The 23,978-nt window shown below is 32.7% G+C and overlaps 2 protein-coding genes and 1 pseudogene across 2 annotated transcripts; 1 reads left to right on the top strand and 2 right to left on the bottom strand.

Annotated features, from left to right (window-relative positions):
- Positions 1-2,520: 2,520 nt before the first annotated feature.
- On the bottom strand, positions 2,521-6,170 carry LOC133802521 (uroporphyrinogen decarboxylase 1, chloroplastic). Its single transcript, XM_062240845.1, has 6 exons — positions 6,065-6,170; positions 5,852-5,985; positions 4,448-4,830; positions 4,026-4,310; positions 3,295-3,530; positions 2,521-2,985 (listed from the first exon to the last, which is right to left on the bottom strand). The coding sequence occupies exons 1-6, from the start codon at positions 6,085-6,087 to the stop codon at positions 2,820-2,822; spliced, it is 1,227 nt and encodes a 408-aa protein (XP_062096829.1). The 5' UTR covers positions 6,088-6,170; the 3' UTR covers positions 2,521-2,819.
- Positions 6,171-15,365: 9,195 nt separating this feature from the next.
- LOC133800055 (secreted RxLR effector protein 161-like) lies at positions 15,366-18,211 on the top strand. Its single transcript, XM_062238033.1, has 2 exons — positions 15,366-15,738; positions 17,901-18,211. Exons 1-2 carry the CDS (start codon positions 15,366-15,368, stop codon positions 18,209-18,211), a joined length of 684 nt encoding a protein of 227 aa, XP_062094017.1.
- A 2,486-nt stretch (positions 18,212-20,697) lies between these two features.
- Positions 20,698-22,150, bottom strand: LOC133800053 (peptide-N4-(N-acetyl-beta-glucosaminyl)asparagine amidase A-like; annotated as a pseudogene).
- Positions 22,151-23,978: the final 1,828 nt, after the last annotated feature.

The following is a 23,978-nucleotide window of genomic DNA, read 5'->3' as shown; positions in this document are numbered from 1 at the left end:
AAGAGAGAGAAATTTTGTTATCAGATTTGCATATTTACTCCCAATTAAATTTTAAGAAATATTTTGTTAATTAGAAAAAAAAAACTTTTTGAATTATCTACATTTACATTTTGAGATTTTTTTTCGTTCTTGTCACTTTATTATATATCTAATTTTTTACAGCTTGTTTAAAATTAAAATATTAAATTTTTTTAATTTGATTTATTCTTTTAATATATTAAAGAAAGTGATGTTTTGAAAATTATACATGTAAGAACTAACTAAACTATAATCATCTTATAATAACTAGTAAAAAAAATAATTATATGTATATATAGGTGTAATAACTAAAAATATTAAAGAATAAAAATATAAAAAGTTTATTCAATATATAACATAATAAATTAAAACTCTCTCTATCCTTCCAATTATCCTTTAACTATAAAACATAAATGGGCATCGAGCAGTATTTTTAAATTTTTTTGTGAAGATTGTGTGTAATGAATATTTTTCACGTTATATGTACAACATGCTCCTTATATAGACACATGAGCACGTCTTGACCCCAGTTTTTTTTATGATTGTGTTCATTGTATAACAAATAATTAAAATGCCGAAAAAAAAAATTTCAAACAATTTGTTATACGCATAATTTTATTTATATATTTATTATTATTACACACTTTTCATGACTTTTTTTTATAAAAAGTCTAATTTATGTATGAAGAAATTTATGTTTTGTGTAAGGGTTATTTTGGTCGATTACCCATTATTTTTTAAAATTAACTTTTAGATCTCGTGTTTTGTCAAAAGGTGAAAAATATGAATCAATAGATCGATTATTTGAACACTATTTTGACAGATTATAACATTTTGGACAATGTGTTCAAAAGGTTAAAAAAAATGTATTAAAAGTAAATTATATATATAATCTGTTTTATGCAAGGGTTCATACCATTTGGAACCTTCTATTATAGGTGTTTACTCGTTTGAGCCCTTTATTTTTTAAAAATTAACTTTTGGACCTCGTATTTTGTCAAAACGTTAAAAAATAAGAATATATACATAGATTAGTTGAACCATATGTATTTTGGTCGATTACTTATTTAGACCCTTTATTTTTAAAATGGTAAAATAAATTATTAAAAATTTATAGAACAAAGAGTTAGTATTATTTCTTTGGAGCTCTCATTTATATAAATACTAGGTGCAAACAATGTGCAATGCAAATTTGCTTAGTTTCATTTTAAAAAATTATTAAATATATTAATTAAGCTTTTATGATTGTCATATAAATTTTAAATAAATAAACAATATTATATATAAAATAATGACATAAACATATTAAAAGAAAAATGACATCTAAACATTGTTTATGATTTTTTCAAAAAAAATATGATAACATTTTAGATTATAAACTACACTATTTAATCTATAAAATATTTATGATACTATTCAAATCACACAATAATATTATTGGAGAATAAACTTGTTTATTCTTTATAAAAAAATAAATATTATTCTTATTTCTTCATAAATATAAATAATATAAATTTTAATAAAAATTAAAATTATGTATTATTATAATAATAATGAAGTTAAATAAAAACGGACACACTTTTTAAATAGAATAGAAATAAGATACCAAATAAAGGGATAGATAGTTCTCTTTTTCCAACTTATCAAACAACGTAACCCATTCTCACTCTCCTCCCTATCTCCCTTTACATAATTAAAAATAATTGCATATTTTACATTTTTTTTATACAGATTATGTACCATTTTTTATACCCATTGGCTTCTTATTATTTTAATTAAAAATCATTTACTCTTATACTTGCAAATTTTTATATAAATATGACTTTAGCTTCTTCTTTTGCTGCCGATACTACTTCTAATAAGTTGTTATTACAAAGTAACAAAAATAATAAGAAACATCCAAAAAGTAGCCAAAGTAATAATTCTTCTTTGCTACTACTTTTGTTTTTAGTAAATTATTTTCAATTCTAAAAGTTAACCAAAACATCATGTCACTAAAAAGTAAGTAAATAATCTTCTTCTATTGCTTCTGCTACTCATCAAATATTTTTAATTCTGAAAGTTACCAAAAATGACACAATAATGCGATACATTTTAAATAGTAATCAAAACAATATTTGACTTGAGAGTGATTAAAAAAAGTTTAACGTAATGTAAAACAAAATGATAAACGATTTTATATAGAACCAAATCAATAAGTTATCAAAATAATAAGTCACGTTTTATTTTGTAATCAATAAGTAATCAAAATAGAACAAACGGTAACAAAATATTTACCATAATAGTATATTATTTTCTTCATAAGAGCAGGTAATTTTGAATATTAAATCATTTAAAAAAATACTCCATACGTATACCTACAATAGCATAATTTTTTATATTAATAAAAAAATTACATGTATGCTAACATAAATATTAAACTATTTCTAAAGGATTCTTGGTTCTTCTGATAACCAATTCGAGAGAAAATAAAAAAGTAATAGCTACTCTATAACTACAAACTTTGGACAATAAGCAAAAATTCATTAATTAATCTAAAGTATCACTAGTTACACTTAAGGAAGAACAGAATTTTCGCTCAATCAAATAGAACTGAAATGAATTAGCATAATTAAATTAGCTTACCTCACTTTTAACCTCCCTAAAAAGCTCAGGGCTTCAGTCAAATTCTTAACCGAACACGAGCTAAATCAAAAGCTAGCATGAATGCCGCTGCAATAAGGTGATAACTCTCAACCAAAAAGCCAAATTCTTAAAGCAAAAATGCATGCCTAGGAATGCTTGACCACACTATTCTATGCTTAAGCTACCAGGTTGGGTTCCTCCACAGCTTGATTTTGAGGTGTATCATACTTCAAGGTCCTAGCAACATCAAAGAAATGCTTAACAGCTTCTTCGGGTGTCCCAACAAGGACACCATGTCCTAGATTGAGTATGTGCCCCTGTGGCCCTGCACATCTTACAACCCTGACAAAAAAATACTCTTGAGAATGAGGACAATAGAAGACATGAGAAGTTTAAGGAACAAACCAGAACTGAACTATTATTACTCGGTCAAGCCTTATCAATTAATTAATATGTTAAAACCATGCCAGTATGTAAATCTATGATGCATTGTTATTCACTTGTTCTCATGACCAAGTAAATATAAACAAGCCTTTTTATTGCTAACAAAGTTTAGAGAAAATTTCAAGTTTTTTCAATGTTACTCCAAAGTGTGGTCTCTATCTGCCTACAAGATATGAAAGTTGGATTAGAGAATTTTCTATTGCAAACCTTTGGATTTCTTCAGTAAGGGTTGGAAGAGGAGAAAACAAGCAAGCAGGGTCGACATTTCCTTGTACACAGATCCCGCTACCCAATCGTCTCCTTCCATCTGCCATGTCCACTGTCCAGTCCAGCCCAATGACATCAACATCAGTTCCTTTCATACGTTCAAGAAGACCTCCATTTCCATTAATGTATAAAACAAGTGGGGTATCGGGGCATTTGCTTCTTGTTAATCTAACGATCTGCAAGAATTTTATGAAATGAACAAAAGAAGAAGAAATAATTAGGATAGCATGATTATTATTTCCACAGACATAAGTTAATCATCAGTAACAGAAACCTTTTTTAAGGAAGACCATAATCTAAAAGAATCTGATACAACTCAGTCAGTTCTTAAGAAAGACATGCCAGTACTGTTCCTATCTTGTTATGTTGCAAGAAGAATAAAAATACATTGAACACACCAATATTCAAATCATACAAGTAATATTGACCAAAAGTATTCAAAACTGATAATTAGAAGTCTATGGTGATAAGTGATGTTTCAAAAATGAATAAATAAAACTAAATAGGGAAAGTAAGAAAGAAGGAATACTACAATGGTTAACAGAGAGTCCAAGAACATGAAAATTTTGAAGTTCCTTAGGTATCTAAGTAATATATTACAGTTCCATAAGACAATTAATATTGCTAAACAGTAAGATAACTAAAGACTGGAATCAAAACGACCACTTTACCTCTTCTATATAGGGTTTTGACCATTTCTCCCACATCTCAGGCGTCAGTTGTCCACCCCAGGAATCGAATATTTGTATGCAATGAGCCCCAGACTCCACTTGAAAGACAATGTAATCTGATATTGCCTGTGTCAAATGAGACAAAAGAGCCCTCAATACATGTGGTGCTGTATGGCACATTTTCTTTATGGTTGTATATGTGCGAGTGGTACCCCCTTCAACTATATATGTGGCTATTGTCCAAGGTGCTCCAACAAAGCCTAAAACAGCAGCATGATTACCAACCTATATAAATACGAAAGAGAAAAGAAAGAGATGTTAAAAAAAATTGGAATGAATAATACTATTGTAAAATATAGAACCAACTTAAAACTTGTATGGCTGGTTTCTTACTAAAGCACGCATATAACATAAAAAATTACCTCATTACGTAATATTTTCAGGGATTCCCGAACGAAAGAAAGTTTTTCCAAGTCAATGGGATGTAAAGATTTCAAACCCTCTTCAGAAGTAATTGGTAATTGGATAACAGGACCCCTGACATCTTCTATATCAAATGGGACACCAAATGCAGGTAGCGGGGTAAGTATGTCAGAGAAAATAATCACTCCATCAGGACGGAAAGCCTCCCAGGGCTGCAAAGAAATTTCCACAACGAGATCAGTTGTCTCTGATCTCTCTCTGAAGGATGGGTATTTCTCCGCAAGCTTTCTATAAATAGCCATATACCTTCCTGCCTGTCGCATCATCCATGCTGGAGGCCGACTTACAGGTTCTCCTCTTGCAGCCTTAACCAAGAGTGGATCTGATAATAGATAACAAACAAAATGAGACTAAAAAATAACATGCGCTTAGATGCAACTGGCAAATTTAATTATATGATATCATAACAAGACTCTCGTCACAGCTCAGTAGGGGCATCCCAAAAGCTAATGTGAATCAACTATCCCATTTTTATCTCCGACTTAGAAAATGTAGCATAAAAAAACTACGAACAAGATCAAGTATTGATAGTAATTTAATCTGTCACCAGTCTTACAAAATGGAAAAGAAGTCTACATAAACCACTCAATCACCCTATAATCAAATATTCAGAGACAAGTTTGTAATTCACAATTCAAACCAAAGTTTTTGGAACCTGTAAGTAGTAATTGTTTTATTTTCTTATATCAACCATTAATTAAAATGATACACAATATTTTTATCCCTTTTTTAAAATTATACACGATATTTTTATCCCTTTTTAAAAACATAATAATAAAAAAATAAATAAAAAAGGCCCGGAAAGTTCAATTATTCTAGCCATCTTTTGATCTCAAAAATCTTTACCCACTTCTCCAACCAAATTAACTTGTACCAAGCCTCAAAATCCAAATAGACAAGAAAACATTTCAGGGAAAAACCTCCATGGACAAGATTACACATTCTTCTGAGTCTTGCACTCTTACTATTTGGCTTTCCCACAACATCAAATATGCCCAAGTGACTCTCCAACTTTGTTTCAACTTTTCCTAAGATGGTCTCAATCATATCCTCTCAAGTTCCACACATTTATAGTTTCAATGCAATCATTCAAAACTACACGAGTACCATAATTATCTTTGATTAAAAATACTAAAAATTGGTATTAGCATTTATAATTCCAACATTCACATACCACTAAAAAAATCCCATTTAGATTATCACCTAACTATGCCTTGCATACAACTCAAACTGAAATCTTTGTCACCAATATGGAGAATAACCACAACCCAACCATATAAGGAACAAAAATATATAACATACATAATTATACATATAGAGAAAGAAATGTTTGGAGAAGAAACCTGAAGATGATGAAGAGCAGGATACCGAGAATTTCTTGGTCTGAGAAGAAACTAAAAACCCTCTGAGATTAGTAGAAGTTAGATGAAGCTGTGAAAACAAGGTCGAAGATTTCCATCCTAGAGAATTACAAGCACTGCAAAAACCAAATCGAAGAGTCAAAACCCACAAATTAAAATCAACGAAAGAAGCCCAGAGAGAGAGAGAGAACTAGCCTGGCTGGAGAGGAGAAGCTCATTTTTGGATGATATTTTTCTCAGGAGAGGGACAACTGTCGAGGCTTTCTTCTTTCCTTTATCCGTTTTATATTTTTCTTTTTACATTTTACATTTTATTATATAATTGAAAGATTTATTTCTTTTAAAAAAAATAACAATAAATAAAAATAAAATTGTATAAATATTTAATGTTTAATACGTTAAATATCTAATTTTTTATTTTTAAAGTAAAAATATCTAATGTTCAATATAAATTTAAAGATAAATACATATTTATTTTCTTTGCGGCAAAAATAACCAAAGTTGTTAAAACATTGATTTTTTAAGTATCTCATCTATTAGTGTTGTTAAACATGTTGATAAAACATACATTTGTCACTCTAAAGTTGGTCAATTTCATAATATATATTTTTTTTAAATATATTTTAAATTAGAAAAATTAATTAAAAATATATTTTAAATTAATTAAAATTAAAAATACATATTTTGAGGACAAAAATACTAAAATTACGGAATAATATATATATGGTGAGTCAACACTTAACAAAACAAAGGAGATACTAAAAAAAGAAATGTTTTAGTAATTTTTGGTATTTTTGCCACAAAACAAATTAGATATTTATCTTTAACATATATTGAACATTGAATATTTTTGCCGTAAAAATAAAAAATTAGATTTTTAACAGGAACAAGTGTAAAACATTAGATATTTATGTCGCAAATACCCTATAAATAAATAAATAAGTAGTTTTTAAATTTTGACATTGAATATTATATATTTTTTTAAATATTATAAAAATATTTAGATTTAATCCATTTATGATAATGTTAAAGATGATGAGATTTAGAAAGAAATAACCCATACAAAAAGTCATGAATAAAGAATTAACATTAATATATCTTAATAAAAAAAATTGTGAAAATGATCTCTTTTTTTAAATGATTTTGCACTCTAATCTAATTTTGATAATTTTTTGTAAAATAATATTGGACTAAAAATTTGACATGTTATCTAAATTATTCGACTGGTTGTCTAAAATTTTTGACCGTCTGTCTAAATTTTTCGATAAGTTGTCTAATTTTTTTTACCAATTGTCTGAATTATCAGAGATTATTTACATTCAGAGATCATTTTGCAAAGAATTATCAAAACTAATCTAAAATGCAAAATAATTTTAAAAAAAATATGTCATTTTGTTAAGAGACCCATAAAAATTATAATTGTATTATCAAGAAAAAAATTATAAAGCAATATATTACTAGGATACTTTTTTTAGTTTGTTAAAAAAAAATTATCATTTTAACCCGTACGTTAACTATTATATTAATGTTTAGTTCTTAAAAATGCTAAAGTTTACCCTATGTTAAGTAATTTAGTTAAACAAAATGTATTTTGGTGAAAATATTTTTTTATAGATGAAGATACCCTTATTTTAACTATCTTAATATGATTAAAATCTTTTTAAATAATTATTTTTAATTTGTAAAAATTAATTATTAAAAAAATTAAAACAAATAGAAGAAAAAAAAATATTTTCTAGTATTCCACATATATATAAATGTGAGGATACTAACAAATTTATAAGAATAAAGTTATTCATGATTAATTGGTTTTGAATTAGAATTTTATTGATTTTAACATGTGAGCTAAAAATTAAAAATAATAATAATAGCTAGAGATCCGCTCAATAATTAATTTTTTAAACAACTTGACATGAAAACTTCAATAATAGTACAATAAAAGTATTAATAATTTATTTCATTTATAAATTAATGTGGACCTATATTGAAATATGTTATTTATATTATAATTTATTGTAACTCATTCACATGTAAACTCAACTAAATTATTCTTATTGACATCTATTTATACAATCTATTGCCACTCATTGACATATATTTCATTTTTTATAGATGTACCAGTCAACAAGGAGAGCTAAGGAAAACATTGGAGATCTTGAGATGTTAGTGAAGAGAAGAATATCAATTTGAGAGTGATATTGAAGACAGCTGTGGCTGCTGATATATGCCCATTCCCTAGTTTTTTTTTTCCTGCTATGGTTTTCTTTGTATCTTCCCCGAACAAAATATCTCAACTAAATTTGTTAATTCCATTTTTTGCATATTTAATTTGACAAAAATATTTTGTATATTCTTATTATATTCGGTTGTATCTAAATATATATTATTGATATATATTTTATTTGTTTTAAATAATAAAGGTATAATTGATGACAAACTTTTCCATATTAAGAAAGTTTGCCAAAAATAGTATGGCTTTATTATTATATAAACAAATCTATTTTAGCTGTATTTTTCCAATCGATTACCTCATTATATCTGACCATATAATTGAATTTTATTGCATGATCAGGTTATAAAAGGGAAGTCTTGATTCCTATATCAAATGATGGATTGTTACCATATATAGCTCACGATTTTGTAGCTACAGAATCTGGAAATCCTGTCAAATTGAATAATTCTTTTAGGAAAGTTTCCTTGTGGGCTTAGGTCGATTTAGACCGTGTATTAGTTTCCCAATATGAGTATAATGACTATAAATACTCATATTGGTTGCTAGGTTTTAGTTACCTCTTTTTGTATTTCATTCTTATTTGTAAAAGAGAGTCTTTGTTTTGTAGAGGTGAGGGAGTTCGACTCCACCTTTGTTTTTCAGTGTCCTTGTAAGTGTTTTGAGTCTTCAAACATTTCTACAAAGGAGGAGAACAAAGTGCAATCCTTCGGGAGAAGGTGGTTCAAGACTTGCTTCGGGAGGAAGCAAGCACACTTCAAGCAAATCGAAGGGAGTTCGTATTCTTGAAGGTTCAGCAAAGTTCATTTGTCAAGGTGGAATACATCAAGCTTGCGGTATATAATAAGAGGGAGTTTATTTATGCATAAGTCAAAAACTTTGTATCTTTTAGATCTTACTAATGAATCTTATCTCTGGGCGTGGCCCCGTGGACTAGTAGCAATTTGCAAGGATTGCTGATACCACGTAAAAAAACCTTGTGTGTTTTTATTTTCTGCACTTTAGTTCTTTTTTGGTTTTCTAGTTTGTAGTTACAGAACCCTAGTCTGTAGCTACAGAATATTTGTTTCAGTACCAACTTAATTATTCCGCATTTAATTAATTGATTAATTAAATAATAAGTTGGTAATTATAAAATACGAAATTTCAATTGGTATCAGAGCAAGTCACTAAACTCTTAGTGAGATCTTGAGGTTATATTATTATGTTTAATTTGTTTTGTGTGAGATGTCGTTCTTTGCAGAAGAAAACTCCATCACTCGGCCACCTCTATTAAATGATACTAATTATCCATACTAGAAGGTCAGGATGAGGGCATTCATCAAGTCATAAGATGAGAGGGCTTGGAGATCTATACTCTCGGGTTGGACTCCACCAATTGAAAAAGATGATAAAGGTAATTCAAAGGTAAAATCTGAACTTGAGTGGTCTATTGAAGATGAAAAATTATCTGGTTATAATAATAAAGCTTTGCATGCAATTTTTAATGGTGTTGGTGAAGGCTTTATAAAATTGATATCATCTTGTGAATCTGCAAAGGAGGCGTGGAAAATCCTTCAAACTCAGTTTGAAGGTACTGCTGATGTAAAGAGATCACATTTTACCATGTTGCAAACTAGATTTGATGAATTAAGAATGTTGGAAACTTCAACTTTATCTTAGTTTTATGAAAAGTTGTCTGATATTGCTAATGAGTTTTTTTTCTATAACGCCCTGGGTAGCCAAGACTGTTACACTGTGTGTTTATAAAATTATAAGACTTGCTAATCAAGTCAGTTAGTTGAAAACGTGTCACTAAGACCATTAGTGAACTAGGGTTAAAAGGGTTTTGGTCATAAAAGATACATCTCATATAAATAAACATTTTATACATGGGATCCCAAAAGAAATAACGTTCGAAGGACAATTTACAAAATTTTCCAGAGTATATACATCAACTGGCCACTCTAAGGGCAAAACAGACATTTAAGGTCATCCTGTTCCCGTCCCTTCCTCAACCGTGGCGGCTGAGCAGCTAATCATGTACATTCCGCCTCTAAAGCTCTCCAAATCAGGGCTGATCAAGCTTACTCTTTCTTTTACCTGCACCACATAGCACCCGTGAGCCAAGGCCCTGCAAGAAAACCATAATATCATAGCATAAACAATGACAATAACCAAATAATTCTTTAAGCATGATCATATATTCAGCAGACCATGACATTCACAAGATCAGTAAACATAACCAGCAAATCCACAAACTAATACTAAGATATTCAGCATATCATATTCGTCAATTAACAACAACAACCAAATCATACAATAACCAGTGTTGACACCTTAGGTCGCACCCTCTGTTTACACCACTGACTCTGGTCCGCTTAAACCGAGCTCAGTGAATATTAAGCTGTCCTCAGCTACCAGTGGCTGAGTCGCGCCCTGTGCGCCATTATAAACTTCGACACTCTTAGGCCATTTGTTTTACATCTTCATACCACCTTACATAATGCATACAAGAATAGGGAGCCCTTAGTCCCATCATAAACTCACAAGCGGGTGCGGTTTTCTTACCTTTAATTCCAAGTGTTCTGATTATGAGAGATAACCCTTGAGCACGATCTGTTTCCTGAGCCCTAGCTTACACCTAGTCACAACCAAGATAAGGGATTCCATTAATAATAATTGTATAAAGGTTTTCAGACCAAGTTCTAGTCTCTGGAACATCGAATTCCACCAAACACGGTAGTGGAATTGATCCCAAGCACCCGAGGTTAAGTTCCCGTGCCTAAAACCTCCTTAAGGCCAAAAATGCCCTTAAGAGTCGTGGCCCTAAGCTCTCTATGCCACGGCCCACCCCTATCCAAAGGCCCAGCCTCACCAAATAACAGACACGGGCCGCGGCCCAACACTCTCCATGCCGCGGCCCGCCCTTCATCCTCAGCTCCCATCTGCTCTAGAGGGTCGCAGCACACCAAGAACTGAGCCGCGGCCCGACCCTTTCGAACCCAGAAAACTCACCATTTTTAACAATCAAACCTCACTTAATTCAACAAAATCCATCCCAATGACACGAATTAAGTTCCACAAACACTCTAACATATTCCCAACAGTAAAACCCAACAAAAACCTAACTTAGAAACTCATCAAAACTACACTTCAATCTTTGAAACCCAAAAGCTTATAAACCTCTTAGAACAGACAGAAATTCCTAGAATTCAAATGCTTAACTATAATTAAAAGCTTACCTTCACTGAAGAACAAGTCCACCAAGTAGCTGCAGAGCTAATTCCCAAATCCTTAGCCTCAAACCAATCTTCAATATCAAGAACCCAAAAACACTTAGAACCCAGCCAAAACTGCAAAATTTAGTCAGCTAAACAATAATTAAATGCTTACCTAAATTCCTTTCTGTCCCTCCAAATTGCTACTGAGATATCCCCCAAGATTCCAGCTCAAATCCCTGAGTTTCCAGCCAAATCTCCCTTGGTTTCAATGGTTTCCTTGAGAGAGAGAGAGTTGAGTGAGCTGAGAGGAGAGAAAAGGGTTGGTTTAGGTGTTTCTAGCTATTTCCTTGTTTACTTTTGTCTTACTTAAGTTACTTAAGTTAATCCCAAAGCTCGGGGTACCAAAAATGTCCCCGAGGGCAAAATGGTAAATTTCCCCAGTATTCCCTCCTAAGCTTCCTAACATCAAATATATCTCCAATTATTTACTTCCATAACCCGATAACCCAAATAACTGTCTAATATCCAAAATACCCTTTGACTTTCCCCGAGTCAAGTATTGGGTCCCGTTGTGACTTTCCCACTAACTGGCTCCCTAGGATCGCCTCAAGTCGCATGCTGCAAATATTTCCACATAATAATGTGGTCTTCATAATTATAACATATAATCACATTTATGCCCTCAATGGGCTAAAATTACAAATATACCCTTTAAGATAAACAAGGCCTACATGCATACTAATACTCTTAGACATGCATTTCATATATCCATAGAATCATATAAGCATGCTTATCATGAAATCATGCATTGAATCATTTAATTCACACATAAACCAATTATGCCCTCCCGACATACTAATCAAGTCCCTTAAGCCTTATTAGTGATTTTTGGGTCGTTACATTTTCCTTGGGAGAAAAACTAGATGAATCTGTGTTGGTTCGAAAAATAGTTCGTGCGCTTCCAGACAGGTTTAACACAAAATTGCTAGCAATGGAGGAGGCTAAGGATTTTGGCAAAATGAAGGTTGAGGAGCTTATGGGTTCATTAAGAACATTTGAGCTAAATCAACAAATAAAGAAAAAGGGAAAGTCGAATCCTTCAATTGAAAAAAGCAAAGGTATTGCATTTAAAGTTTCTGAAAAATATGTTTATGATGATGAGGAAGATGATGAAATGGCATTGTTAACAAGAAATTTTCAAAAGTTCATGAAAAAGGTTGGAAATAAAAAGAATTTTTCAAAAACTCCAAAAGGTAACACCTCTTCTAAACCTTTTGTTTCTAACAATAAAAAGGGTATTCAATGTCGGGAATGTGAAGGATATGGTCATATTCAATCTGAATGTGCCAACACATTGAAAAATAATAGAAAAGGTTTTAATGTTACTTGGAGTGATGATGATTCTGAAAGTAGTGAAGAGGATAATAAGAAAGTTGCTTTAACTAGTGTTTTGTCAAGTGCTTTTCAGGAAAGAGGAAATTTTTTGTGTTTAAACAATACCTTGACTGATGTTGATAAAAAGTAAATTGACTCGGATTCAGACGAGTCAGAACTCAATGAGGAATCATTGGCTGAATCATACAAGGTAATGTATGGTAAGTAGTTACATGCTTATACTAAAAATCGTTCCTTGGTTAAAATGGATAATGAATTGTCTCACAACATCAAGGATCTTGAAGAAAAGAATAAATGTAGTGAATTTGAGTTGTGTTCAAAAAATTCTAAAATTGTATTTTTGACAAAAGAACTTGACAAATTGAAAAGAAATGTTAAAATGTTAAATCCAGGTTCTAACATTTTTTAAGAGGTTCAGAATTCAGGTCAACTGAGTCATGCTAGATTGGGTTTTGTTGAAACTCAATCGAAAATGAATACTAAATTTGTTAAATCTAAAAATATGTCTTCTGGATATTTTGATTCAACTTTGTAGGGTTCTGTTTTTACATCTGAACGTTTGGTTTCTACAGAAATGAAGAAATCAGGTAAACCTGAAAATTCTTTTGGGAAAAAGAAACGTTTCATTCCCTCTTGTCATTTTTATGGAGTAAAAGGTCACATTCGACCTAGATGTCTTACTTTGCATAACATGTTTAGTTCTAAATTTTTTTTTGGAAATTTTAAAGTGTTTTAAAAACAAAAATGGGTTGTCAAAAATAAATGTCTTGCTGGTATCTCTTGTTTTAAAATTGCTACTTCTCAAATGTGGTATTTTGACAGTGGTTGTTCCAGGCACATGACATGTGATAAAGACTTTCTTGTCAACATTAGACCAATGCAATGTGGAGAAGTTACTTTTGGTAATGGTCTAGCTGGAAATGTCATAGGGATGGGAACTCTTAATTTTGAAGGTGTACCCAAGCTTAAGAATGTAATGTTGGTTGAAGGACTAAGAGCTAATCTTCTTAGCGTTAGTCAAATTTGTGATCAGGGTTACACTGTTAATTTTGATAGTAATCGTTGCTATGTTATTAATGACCAAGATGAAATTATTTTGCAAAGGTTTAGATCTAATGATAATTGTTACACTCTCACTACCTATGCTACTTGTCATTCTGCCATAGATAACTCTACTGATTTATGGCATGAACAGCTTGGACACATTCATTTCAAAATTTTGAAAAAACTATCAAATGCGGGAATTGTTCAAGGATTACCCAAACTGGGTAAAGAATCTGTGGAAAAATGCGAACCATGTCAACTTGGTAAGCAACTGAAAATTTCTCACAAAAGTATTCCTGATGTGAATACTTCCAAAGTTCTTGAACTTCTTCATATGGATCTAATGGGTCAAATTCAGGTTGAAAGTTTGAATGGTAAGAGATACATTTTTGTGTGTGTTGATGATTTCTCTCGGTTTTCATGGGTAGATTTTTTTAGAGAAAAATTTGATACATTTGATGCTTTTAAATCTCTTTGTTTGAAATTGTGTGTGGAAAAGATTGTAATATTGGAAAGATTGTTCGGATTAGGAGTGATCATGGAAAACAATTTGAAAATACTGTTTATGATGAGTTTTGTAAATCTAAAGGTATTTTTCATGAATTTTCTGCTCCTAAAACTTCTCAACAAAATGGAGTCGTTGAGAGAAAGAACCGAACTCTGACAAAGATGGCTAGGGTAATGTTAAACAGCAAGAAACTTACCAAGCGTCTATGGGCTGAAGCAATTAACACTGTTTGCTACACCATCAACAGGGTGTTTTTGCGACCAGGTACTCAAAGACTCCTTATGAGATTTGGAAAGGTAAGAAACCAAATGTGAGTCATTTTCATGTTTTTGGCAGTGCTTGTTATATTTTGAGGGTTCGTTATCATACTGGTAAATTTGATGCAAAAAGTGATGTTGGTGTGTTTATAGGATATTCTATTAACAGTAGGGCTTATCGTGTTTATAATATGAGAACCCAAACTTTGATGGATTCTGCTAATGTTGTTGTTGATGATCTAAGAGATTTCTCTGAGTTTTCCACAGAAGAACAGATTGAAGGTTTACTGGAAAAGTCTCATAAACTGGCAAACGATTTGGCTGCAATCACAGAATCTTCGTATGAGGCTACACCTCTGATTTTCCAGAATCTTCAATGGAGAAAGAAGTTGAGCAACCCGAAGGATTTGAGGATCCTCATTTTCCTGGTCATGTATATAGGTTAGACAAGGCATTATATGGTTTGAAACAAGCCCCTCATGCTTGGTATGAACGTCTAACTGAGTTTTTAATCTCTCATGTTTATAGAAGAGGAAATGTAGATAAAACATTCTTTATCAAAAATATTAAATTTGATGTTATTGTTGCTCAAATATATGTTGATGATATTGTGTTTGGATCTACTTCTAACTCTAAAGTGCATGTATTTGTCCAAAAAATGCAACAGGAATTTGAAATGAGCATGGTAGGTGAACTCACCTATTTTTTGGTTCTTCAGGTGAAACAATATGATGATGGCACATTTGTTTCACAAAGTAAGTATGCAAAAAACTTGGTGAAGAAGTTTGGGCTTGAAAACGCCAAACATACTAATACTCCTATGAGCATAACTTAGAAATTATCCAAAGATGAACGAGGAATGAAGGTAGATCCTACTTTGTATCGAAGCATGATTGGTAGTTTACTTTATCTTACTGCTAGTCATCCTGATATATGTTATAGTGTTGGTGTTTGTGCTCGTTATCAGGGAAATCCCATGGAATCTCATATTTCTGCTGTGAAAAGAATCATTCGCTATGTCAATAGCACTGTTGATTTTGGGATTTGGTTTTCAAAAGACACTAACTCTAATTTGGTGTGCTTTAGTGATGCTGATTGGGCAGGAAATGCAGATGATAGAAAAAGTAATAGTGGTGGATGTTTCTATCTTGGAAACAATCTCGTTTCATGGCACAGTAAGAAGCAAAACTGTATCTCTCTGTCAACTGCAGAGGCTGAATACATTACTGCGGGTAGCTGCTGTACCCAATTGTTATGGATGAAACAAATGATGGAAGATTATGGGTTTGATTTGAAAACTTTAACCATTTTCTGTGATAACACGAGTGCTATAAATATTTCAAAAAATCATGTTCAACACTCTCGCACTAAGCACATAGACATTCGTCATCATTTTATTAGAGAGCTTGTAGAAAATAAAATTCTTATCTTAGAATATGTTGAAACAAGCAAACAAATAGCAGATATTTTTACTAAAGCTCTTAATTCGGTCTGCTTTATTTCTCTAAGGAAATCCTTAGGGGTTTGTACCATTTAATTTTGTGTTCTTTATGGTTCTTGATATTTTTCTTTGACTTGATGTATATAATGTTGTTGTTTTTGTTTTTGTTCCAGAAGAAAGTTTCAAACTCAAGAGAATTGCTGATTACTATTTTTATTGCTAATTTTTTGGTGCAATGTTTTCATACAGGTTTAATTCAGGAAAAGATTTTCACTCCTCCTAGAAATATTTTGGTCATTCAATCAGTGTTATGTGTGTGCTACCATTTAAAAAAAATAAAAAAATAAAAAAATGCGTGTTCAAACTCTATTGGAAGAATAGAGCTACCTATCTCAATGTGTGAAATCTGTCACTGAGTAAGTTGGTACTATGTAATTAGGAGTTATGTAGAGGATATGCTACCATTGAAAATAGCTACCATTGAGGTAGTGTGACAGCGTCTCCTTTGGTTACAAATACTCAGAAAAAATCTATTTGACAAATTGGGCAATGTTCCCTGCTTACACTTTCACACACAAATTCTTGACACATTTTTTTTTGAAAAAAAACAATTGCATTAAAATAAAAAAAAATGGTTTTAAAAAAAAGTTGTTATACTGATTGAATTTCTTAAAATATTTTTGGTGACTGAGTAAATTCCTTTCCTACGTAACTTGCATGGTCTTATTACAATACGAAATTAGCTTGGTAAAATAATATATGTGCATTCTTTCGAGTTTGATTTTTTCATCAGGAACAAAGGCAAAGCAAACATGGTGTTTCATATTGTTGGCAAAAATATCAAGGTTTGATTTTTTTTTTAAAACTAAAAAATAAATAATTTGTGACCGATTTTCATGTTGAGCTTAAATAAAAATATTTGTTTCTTTGTCTTGTTTTAATTCTATTATCAAAAAATTTTGCTCTAAAGTGTTGGTTGTTTGTCTTGTGTTTATCGGTGTTTTGTCTTTATTTGTTTTCTTTTTCGTTTTTTTCTCATAAAAAAATATATGCATAAATTGAAAAAAATCATTAAAAATGGGGGGCATTATTTTTCGGCTGATCATTTATTTTTAATTATTTTTTCATTTTATCTGATTTGGGGTGTCCTATTTTCATGGGATTGGTCTCTTTTTGGAAACTATTGATTTAATTACAAAATTATAATGTATGCTCCCTTTTATTCTTTTCGGGTAAGTCAAAGGTAAGGAAATGTTATTTTTTATTTTATGATATTGTGGGAGTTATTGCATTAATTGAAAATCTAGTTTAGGTAACTTCCCACTTCCCCTTTCTATTCCTTCTCTTTATATTTACCCTAACCCATGATCTAATCCTCTCACTCACACTCTCTTCAGTTTTTTCCCCCTCTTAATTTTCTCTCTGCATGTGTGAGTTCCTCTCTAGGGTTTTCAAAGTTTCAAGCTTTCATTGGCAAAAACCAAGAATGCCCGAGGTGGTTCGAAGAGGCATGTTCGTGGTTCCCCGTCTGTTCCAGCTTCTCCTTCGACTGCTTCAGCGACCGCAGCTCCAGCGTAGGTTCCTGCTCCTGCAAAACATTATGGGAAATAAAAAACACAGGCAAGCTCCGAATTCCCCACCTGTGATAGCTTCTCCAATCGCCTCGACCACCCCTGGTCTCAGTGGTCATGATGAAATTCTTTCATTTGAAAAATCTTTGTCCAAGTCCTTTTCTTCTCAAAAGGGTGGTTCCTCAAGAACAATCTCTGAAAGGGCCATTGTTCCTGTGCCAATGGTGAGTTCTCAAACACATTCTTGGACCTCCACTTAGAAGCAAACTGAGGTGCTTCATTCCCATGGTGTTCCCAAAGTCAAGGAAATTGGTTCTTCTTCTCGGGTGAAAAATTTCAAAAATCACCCTCCCTTCTACATCTTCTTCATAATCTGATTCAGAAGAAGAAACTGAGAATTTGGAACAAGAATTAGAGGCTGAATCTGATCCTAGTGCAGAATTTCATGAAAAAGAACAATCTTTGGGAGATTCTGGTTCTGAAAGTGCTGCATCAGAAAATGAACCTGTTGTTACAGAACCTGTTGTTACTATTTTGAAACCTACTGCTCAAGAGAAAAGCAAAGGAAAGCGTCCCATAGCTGCTCTAAAGTCTGCTCCTCCTCTGAAAAGGAAAAGACCATCTGGTATCTCTCTTGAAAATTCAAACCTCATTCACATTATTTTTGCTATAATGATCATGCGAGAGATATGAAAGTTTATGAGGCAAGAAACTTTATTGTTGATAAGAATTATAATGTGGTTTCTCATAAGCCGTTTGGAGTTGTTAGTTTGTTAAAAGAAATGCAGTGGATGAACACTTTTATTGGTTTTACTGACTATGTAGATCGAGTTGTGAAGGAATTCTATGCCAACACCACTGATGAGTACCTAGATGAAAACTCCTTCATGTTTGGCAAAGTGTATGTGCGTGGTTACTGGTATTCCTTTGCAGTGAATGATGTGGCTGAAGTTCTTCAATTACCAATCGGGGTGGAGCCATTTGATGTCATGAAGTATTTTCTGAACTCACTAGAGACAAGGATGTCGAGCTCACCGATGCTATGCACATCTCTCAACTCACTTATCAACATGCAGTGCTTATGAGGTTTGCCTTGTCCAATTGGTTTCCTTGCTCCAATTTGGTAAATGTTTCTAATGACCTTGCCATTCTATTATACAAAATATCTACTGGTGCTCAAGTTGGTTTGGCTGATCTTATTTGGGAACAAATTATGTCTTTTAGAAAGGGTAAAAAACCCAAACTTAACCTTGTGTTTCCCAATTTGATTTATAAGATCTTATCTGCTCAAAGGGAATTGATTCTTGACAATAAATCAATTGAGCCTCCCACTGTTGGTCAGACATTCAAAATCTAAAAAAAAAACCCTCTCAAGGAAAGTCTTCCAAGAAATCGGGTCGTTCTGCTTCTCCTGGAGTACCAGATGCTTCAACTTCTGCACTTGCAGAACTGGCAGAAATCAATACTCGTTTGGCTAGGATGGAGAGTAGTCAAGGACAGCTTCTAAGGAAGATGGACAACATCATGAAGTACTTTCAAAGTGGCTAGGATGGCTGGTTGAATGAATGTTTATGTTGAACTTTCATGTCATTTTTTATTCTCTTTTGTGGTTTTTGGCTCCTTTGATAGACAAAAAGGGGGAGTAGTATTATTTTTTGGATTACAACTCTGGACCCTATTTTCAGGGGGAGTTGTTTTTTTGTGGTTTCGTTGAACTTTTTCTGTTTAAAACGTTATCATATTTTTTGTTATTTGTGTTAGTAAGCTTTCATGCAGGGGGAGTATTTTTATACTCTCATTTTTTGTTCTAACACTTTGTTTTGCAGATTCATCCTTGTTTGTTTTCTTCAAAATATTTTGTCAATCAAAGTGCTAAAGGGAGAGATTGTTAATTCCATTTTTGGCATATTTAATTTGACAAAAATATTTTGTATTTTCTTATTATATTCGGCTGTATCTAAATATATATTATTGATATGTATTTTAAATAATAAAGGTATAATTGATGACAAACTTTTCTATATTAGGAAAGTTTGCCAAAAATAGTGTGGCTTTATTATTATAAAAATAAATCTTTTTGAGCTGTCTTTTTCCAGTCGATTACCTCATTATATCTTACCATATAATTGAGTTTTATTGCATGATCGGGTTATAAAAGGGAAGTCTTGATTCCTACATCAAAGGATGGATTGTTACCATATATAACTCACGATTCTGTAGCTACAGAATCAGGAAATCCTGTTAAATTGAAGAATTCTTTTAGGAAAGTTTCCTTGTGGGCTTTGGTCGGTTTAGACTGTGTATTAGTTGCCCAATATGAGTATAATGACTATAAATACTCATATTGGCTGCTAGGTTTTAGTTACCTCTTTTTGTATTTCATTCTTATTCGTAAAATAGAGTCTTTGTTTTATAGAGGTACGGGAGTTCGACTCTACCTTTGTTTTTCAGTGTCCTTGTAAGTGTTTTGAGTCTTCAAACAGTTCTACAAAGGAGGAGAACAAAGTGCAAACCTTCGGGAGAAGGTTCTTCAAGCCTTCGGGAGAAGGTGGTTCAAGTCTTGCTTTGGGAGGAAGCAAGCACACTTCAAGCAAATCGAAGGGAGTTCGTATTCTTGAAGATTCAGCAAGGTTTATTTGTCAAGGTGGAATACATCAAGATTGCGGCATATAATAAGAGGGAGTCTATTTATGCATAAGTCAAAAACTTTGTATTTTTGAGATTTTACTAATGAATCTTATTTCTGGGTGTGGCCCCGTGGACTAGTAGCAATCTGCAAGGATTGATGATACCATGTTAAAAAACCTTGTGTGTTTTGTGGTTTGTAGTTATAGAACCCTGGTCTGTAGCTACAGAACATCTGTTTCAGTGCCAACTTAATTATTCCGCATTTTATTAATTGATTAGTTAAATAATAAGTTGGTAATTATAAAAGTACGGAATTTCAAAATATTTTCAATTTTAACAATAGTATGAATTATAAGTCTTGAGTCAAAGGAATGAGAATAAAGAGTAACAAGAGTTCTTGAAAATGGTAGACTAATCCGTTTCTAATGATACAACCAATGACACTACTCTAGTTCTTTTCTTTTCTTTTCTTTTTCCAAAAGAACTGATATTTCATGATTGAGCTCATTTCACGTCTACTTGAAAGATAAACCATAATGGTTAATGGTGTGAAACAACTTAGTTAAATCCAATAATGATATCCAAATATAATGTATTTTAAGAATGTACTTACACTTTTATTTGGAGAACCCAATTGTAGGATCCTCAAGAAGATCTTAAAAACAACACACTTAGAAGAAGAAGAAGAAGAAGAAAAAGAAAAATAAAAAGAAAAAGAAAAAGAAAGGGATTTGATTTATCCAAGATACCAAGCATTCTAATTAATCTCCCTTAGGCTTAGAATTCTCAAGTAAACCAGACCCAGAGAAACCCTTCTAGAATGAATAGGCCATAGTCTATGAAACTATGTCGTTTTGCTGCATTTGTTCAGATTGAGAATTGGCTTGAACAGAATCATTGAAATGTATCATTTGTCTCACAATCTACACATTTGCACTGTTTCTCATCACCATTGAGTTGTGGTAAGAGAAGCCATGAATGGAATCAGGAGTGATGTTCCCATAAGAGGACTTAACCCATGCAGTTGACTTAATAGATCAGCTTGCACTTGTCAGAAAGGTTCCATCCAAACTAGAAAAATTAGACACCAAGCTAACAACAAGGGGGAAGCTAACATGTTTCAAAAGATACCCTTGAGTTTTCTCACTCTGTTTATCCAACCAAAGATGCAAATTTGCATCAATGTAGTAATGTACCAAACATTCAAGGCATTAGTGACATTAAAACCAATCTTATGAGTCTTTCCATCCAAAATCTCACCAAGGAAAGGTGTGACTTCAATGTTTTGAGAAGGTAAACGGAATGAACCAATGGCAGTAACAGGTCTCCACAAGAGGGGGTTAACTCCACCAGTAAAAATCATAGTAAATGGCCAAATGGAACCAACAACCACACCATCAAGACTAACTAAAACCTCCATAAAAGGTCTGTTTCCAAGAATATTAGTAAGATTATTTGCATCAATGTACTCATTTAAAACATTTGAATCCCAAGATTCATCATTTTCATGAAACGAAACATAAACTTCAAGCACATCCCTATACACATTTTGAGGAATTTTCAACTCCTTGAATGCGAAATCAGTTGAAGTCTTAATTTCAAACCACAACCCATCATTTAATGCAAATTTCTCGAGATGGGTAGTACCAAATATGCCCAGGAATCATACCCAGGTACCAAATTTCCACCATTTCTTTCAAAATTCTCCTCAGTCGGATAAAAATGAAAGGCCACATTCACATGATAAATCCTAGTATATGTAGCATCAATAAGATTACTAAGATAAACAGCAAGCGTTTGATTCTTCAATAGCAAGGAATAGTACCTCGTCATATCTTTCTCGACTCTCCATACAATCCCAGTAGCTTTGGGCTTCATCGTACAGCTTCGAAGAAGCTTGACCCCACCAATCCAAACCCCGAAAATCTGATCGAACTGCCTTCCTTTACAAGTGAGACTCCATTGGAGAATAATCTTTGAGAAGTTAGGGTGTGTTAGAGAAAATTAGTAATACCAGTGATTAGTTTGTTTTAGAGTTTGTTAAAGCTGTTACTACAGCCTGTACATTATGTTAGTAGTTACTTAGCTCTCTAGCTATTTATCGCTTGTATAAATACTCTGTAATATTATTCAATCATTCCATACAATTGTCTTGATTCTTTGAGCATTGATATGGTATCAGAGCTTTTCTCTTTCTAACATGGTGAATTCTTTAAGCATTGATATGGTATCCTTCTTTTTAGCCTTTTTCACGTGGTGCACAACCTGGAGCAAGTCGTGGTCAACAAGGAAATTTTAGAGGTGGTCCCTCTCATGGCCGTGGTCAGTTTTCAGCATGGGGACAAAAACCACAGCGCCAATTGTGCCATAAAATTGGCCACACGGTAAAGCAATGCTTCTACCATTTTGACAAGTCTTTCAATGGCCCCGAATCACTTCATTCCTTCTCTGGTAGTGTTGCCCTTGCTGAGATGCAAGCTCTTTATGCTACTCCAGAAACTCTCAATGACTCTTCTTGGTATCTAGCATCATCAACTCACTCTACTTCCACTACTGTTAGTGCGTCTAGCCAAAATAATGTACCAAATCAAGCTTGTTTTACTCATGACTTGTCTGTTTTCTCTTTGGCACAATAGGCTTGGTCATCCAAGTGCTAAAAATGTCAAAATAGCCATGTCTTCTTGTAATATCAAACTCAATAATAAAATTCATTCATACCTATGTTCAGCTTGTTGTCTTGGTACACTTCACAAGTTGTCATTTCCTAATTCATCTACTGTATATTCTGAGCCATTACAGTTGTTACACTCCAATTTATGGGGACCTGCCCCTATTAGTTCTGCTAGTGGATATAAATACTACATTAGTTTCATTGATGCCTTTTCAAGGCACACTTGGATCTACATGCTAAGAACCAAATCTGAAGCCTTACAAATCTTTGACAGTTTCAAAACACAAGTTGAGCTTCAACTTGGGTATAAGATTAAGGCTATTCAAACTGATTGGGGGTGTGAACACTGAGCTTTTACAAGTTTACTTACCTCTTTGGGTATTATTCACAAACTCACTTGCCCTTACACCCATGAGCAGAATGGGGTAGCTGAAAGGAAGCATAGGCATATCGTGGAGAGTGGTTTAACACTTCTTGCTAAGGCATCCCTACCACTAAAATATTGGGTTGAATTCTTTAGGACTGTTGTCTTTCTTATTAACCGAATGCCTACACCCCAACTTCAAAATCTTTCTCCACTTGAACTGTTATTTCATACTAAACCAAATTATGCTATGCTTAAGGTTTATGGGTGCTTATGTTATCAAAATCATAGACCATATAATCGAATCAAGCTGCAATATAGGTCTGTCCTTTGTTTATTTATTGGCTATAGCTTGTCTCATAAAGGCTATAAATGTTTGGCAAAAGATGGGAGAGTGTCTATTTCTAGAGATGCTCGTTTTGATGAGTTCACTTTTCCTTTCTCTCTAGCTGCATCCCAACCTCCTTTGTTTACTGCTTCTCCTTCCATATTTGCTTCAGCTCAACCTACTGTTGTCACTTCAGCACCCTCTCCACAGCAGTTATTCCTTCACCAATTCCTTCTCATTCTTCCAATGCCATTACCAACCATTCTGAGTCTATTTCCACTGTATCTACTCCCTCATTTCCTTTATCACAGCCAAGTACACCTCCTGAGTCTATTCCTTCACTAACTATTCCCCTCACCACTGGCCAAGGTGACTTGAATACTAATGCAATTTCTGCTCCTGTTATTACTGACATTTCTAATGCAGCAGGGAACTCTCATCCAATGCAAACCAGAGCCAAGTCTAGTAT

The sequence above is a fragment of the Humulus lupulus genome, chromosome 9 (genome assembly GCF_963169125.1).
Source record: "Humulus lupulus chromosome 9, drHumLupu1.1, whole genome shotgun sequence".
NCBI classification, from domain to species: Eukaryota; Viridiplantae; Streptophyta; class Magnoliopsida; order Rosales; family Cannabaceae; genus Humulus; species Humulus lupulus.
This window is presented reverse-complemented; position numbering and strand designations above follow the sequence as displayed.

Coding starts and splice junctions, on each gene's coding strand:
- LOC133802521 (XM_062240845.1), bottom strand. CDS start 6,087: ATGAGCTTCTCCTCTCCAGCCAG. Junction 4,831..5,851: donor CTGCTCTTCATCATCTTCAG/GTTTCTTCTCCA, acceptor ATCTATTATCAG/ATCCACTCTTGGTTAAGGCT. Junction 2,986..3,294: donor CTTACTGAAGAAATCCAAAG/GTTTGCAATAGA, acceptor TTTTTTTGTCAG/GGTTGTAAGATGTGCAGGGC.
- LOC133800055 (XM_062238033.1), top strand. CDS start 15,366: ATGAAGGTAGATCCTACTTTGTATCGAAGCATGATTGGTAGTTTACTT. Junction 15,739..17,900: donor GGCTGAATACATTACTGCGG/GTAGCTGCTGTA, acceptor AATCTGATTCAG/AAGAAGAAACTGAGAATTTG.